Source organism: Lepidothrix coronata, unplaced genomic scaffold (assembly GCF_001604755.1).
Source record: "Lepidothrix coronata isolate B3197 unplaced genomic scaffold, Lepidothrix_coronata-1.0 Scaffold416, whole genome shotgun sequence".
NCBI classification, from domain to species: domain Eukaryota; kingdom Metazoa; phylum Chordata; class Aves; order Passeriformes; family Pipridae; genus Lepidothrix; species Lepidothrix coronata.
In genome coordinates this window covers 63,075-66,435 of record NW_016690596.1, presented here as the reverse complement: position 1 = coordinate 66,435, position 3,361 = coordinate 63,075, and the positions used below count along the sequence as shown (strand labels likewise).

Sequence of the window (3,361 nt, the reverse complement as noted above, 5' to 3'; positions counted from 1 at the left end):
ATTAGAAATCGGCAAAAATCTGCAAAAACATCATTAAAAAATCGGCAAAACGCGCCCCAAAAAATCATCAAAAATGAGTAAAATCTGCGAAAAAAAAATTCATAAAAAGTCGGAAAAAATCCCCAAAAAACAAATGTTCATCCGGCTGGTTTTTCCAGCTTTTTGGCGGATGAGCCGGGCGTGCGTGTGGGGTCGCTGGAGGGGACAAGTGGCCCCGTGTCCTTCTCCTGGTGGCCAGGACTAACTAAGCCGGGCTTATCTCGGTGCAGTTAGGCCGGACCTAAGCCAAGGTGCCGCACTGGTGGGCTCAGCTGCCCGCTTTGCCATTCCCGGGCGGGATTCCCGGCTTCCTGGGGCGGCAGGAGTTGGGATTCTCCCAGCCGGGGAGCCGGGATGGGAGGCCCCGCCATCCCTTTGATCCCAGCTGCAGGTGCCAATTATCCCGGGAATGGCACAGCCATCAAAAGTCCCCTGGGAGAGTCTCCGGTGCCTTCAGGATTCCCTGGAGTCAGAAGCTCCTGGAGTGACCTGGATAAACCTGGATAAACCTGGATAAACCTGGATAAACCAGGACTCGGAGCCGCTCCCGGGGCCTTGTTGTGGCCCCAGGCACCTGCTGCTTTCCTCCGGCCTTTCCTGCTGGGATCCCAAGCTTGGATGTGGCTTTCCCAAGCTCGGATGTGGCTTTCCCAAGCTCGGATGTGGCTTTCCCAAGCTTGGCTTCTCCCTTTTTTCTGGGTCAGGAGCCTGGAGCTGTTGTCCCTGGTGCCCCGTTTCTCCGGGATCTCCATGGAAGCTCCGGCCGAGCGAGGAGCCGGCGCCGCTCGGTTGCTTCCCGCCTTCCCACCTCCTTCCTTCCTCCTTCCTAGGGATTGGATCAGATCCAAGGAGTTAGGGATGCCACGTCTCCTCCCTAGGAATGCCGTTTCCCCTTCCTATGGATGCTGTGTCCCCTTCCTATGGATGTTGTGTCCCCTTCCTATGGATGTGTGTCCCCTTCCTAGGGATTCTGTGTCCCCTTCCTAGGGATGTGTGTCCTCTTCCTATGGATTCTGTGTCCCCTTCCTATGGATGTTGTGTCCCCTTCCTATGGATTCTGTGTCCCCTTCCTATGGATTCTGTGTCCCCTTCCTAGGGATGTGTGTCCCCTTCCTAGGAATGCTGTGTCACCTTCCTAGGAATGCTGTCCCCTTCCTATGGATGTTGTGTCCCCTTCCTATGGATGTTGTGTCCCCTTCCTATGGATTCTGTGTCCTCTTCCTATGGATGTGTTTCCCCTTCCTCAGGATGTCGTGTCCCCCTTTTAGGGATGTGTGTCCCCTTCCTAGGGATGTGTGTCCCCTTCCTATGGATGCTGTATCCCCTTCCTAGGCATGTGTGTCCCCTTCCTATGGATGCTGTATCCCCTTCCTATGGATTCTGTGTCCCCTTCCTATGGATGCCGTATTCCCTTCCTAGGGATGTGTGTCCCCGTCCTAGGGATGTGTGTCCCCTTCTTTGGGATTCTGTGTCCCCTTCCTATGGATTCTGTGTCCCCTTCCTAGGAATGCCATGTCCCCTTCCTATGGATGTGTGTCCCTTTCCTATGGATGACGTGGCCCCTTCCTAGGAATATATGTCCCCTTCCTAGGAATATATGTCCCCTTCCTAGGGATGCCGTGTCCAACTGCCGTGGTTTGATCCCAACTCCAGCTCCCCGCAGCAGGCGGAAGCCGCCTGTTTTCTGCCTCCTTTCCTCTTTATCCACGTGGTAACAAACCACTCCAACCAGGGCTGGAATTCCTGCTCCCCAGGATGTCCAAACCCTCTCCCTAACGAGCCCGTTTCCCATTCCAGAGGGAGTGCATCTCCATCCACATCGGGCAGGCCGGGGTGCAGATGGGCAATGCCTGCTGGGAGCTGTACTGCCTGGAGCACGGCATCCGGGCCGACGGCACCATCCCGGCATCCAAGCAGGGCAAATCCCCGGATCCCGGCTCGGAGCAGGGGGATTCTTCCTTCGAGACCTTCTTCTGCGAGACGGCGTCCGGGAAACACGTGCCCAGGGCGGTGTTCATCGACCTGGAGCCCACGGTCATTGGTAAGAGGATTTTTGGGGATTCCCCGCCCTTCTTCCTTGGGAATTGTGTTGCCGCCCGTGTTTCCCGGCAGATCCCGCTCCTCCGCTCCAATAAAACATTCCCAGCCGTCCACAGGAGGCGGAATTCGCCTTTCTAAGTGGATCTGGGGGTGCCAAATGCTGTCACCACCCCCGGCTTTGGTTGATCCCTCCTTTTGAGGCCTGTTCTCCCCAGCGGGTGGGAAGTGATTTATCCTGGATTTATCATGGATTTATCAGCCTCGGTGCTCCTGGATGGAATTGCGCCATCCAGGTGTGGCACACCTGGGTTTAATTAAACTAAACCTGGTTCTAATGCCCCCCCTGGAGCACCTTTGGTGCCACCACTCCGTGGTTTTGTGGGAACGGGGTGTCCCGTTCAGTCAAAGGTCAGACTCGATCTTGGAGGTCTTTTCCCAACCTAATTCCTTGTGGGATTCTTGCTCCTGCAAGACTTCCAATTCCCCTTCTATTCCCAGTTTCCTTGGTGATCCCTGGGTGTTTGACTCAGTCGTGGCACCTCCCTGGAGAACAAATTCCTTTTTTTTTTTTGCTCAAGGAATTGGTGGAAATCATTCCCAACCGAGGCTCCTGCATCCCTCTCCCTGCTTCTGCCTCCTGGGATTCTCCTCCTCTCTCCCCCTGTGGGATGTGTGAGTCACTGGATCATCCAAGAAAAGGAGTGCAGACTTCTGTTTGGGCTCAGCTTAATTATTAATCTTGATTCAATTGGGAGTGCAGTGATTGAATCTGTAGGATATGAGGTGTATCCAGTATTGGGACTGAGCGGATCCAAAAACCCTCTGGAGCTGCCTCCAACCTCAGCGACTGCCTGGAGCTGAGGGAAAACTGCTCCTGATGCCTGTCTGGGAAGCTGGATCAACACTGGAAGCCCTTTGCCTCGTGTTGAGGAGCTTCCAGACTCTTCCAGATGCTTTGGTCACGAGCTGGAAAACCAGCTTCTTGTGGTGACCAATCCCACAAAAACTGGGAGCACAGGCAGGGTCCTGACTCCTTAAGCCGGGCTAATTTGGGATCTCGAGGTGGAAGACGGAGGAGAGGCAGCAGGACCTTTGACAAATCGGTCATTCCTGCCCCTTCCGTCATTCCCGGTTGGAACTGCCCGTTTTTTGGTGGCCATTCATAGAATCCCAGAATCAGCTGGGTTGGAAAGGACCTCTGAGATCATCCAGCCCAACCCTTAACCCACCCCCGCCGTGGTTCCCAGCCCATGGCACTGATGCCACATCCTGTCTGTCCTTA

At 54.9% G+C, this 3,361-nt stretch overlaps 1 protein-coding gene across 1 annotated transcript in view; it reads left to right on the top strand.

Annotated features, from left to right (window-relative positions):
• LOC108509859 (tubulin alpha-3 chain) overlaps nt 1-3,361 on the top strand; it is a 10,235-nt gene that overhangs the window by 3,763 nt on the left and 3,111 nt on the right. Inside the window, exon 2 of the mRNA XM_017839452.1 lies at nt 1,837-2,080. Coding sequence (XP_017694941.1) covers nt 1,837-2,080 — 244 coding nt within the window. The remainder of the gene's footprint in view (nt 1-1,836; nt 2,081-3,361) is intronic.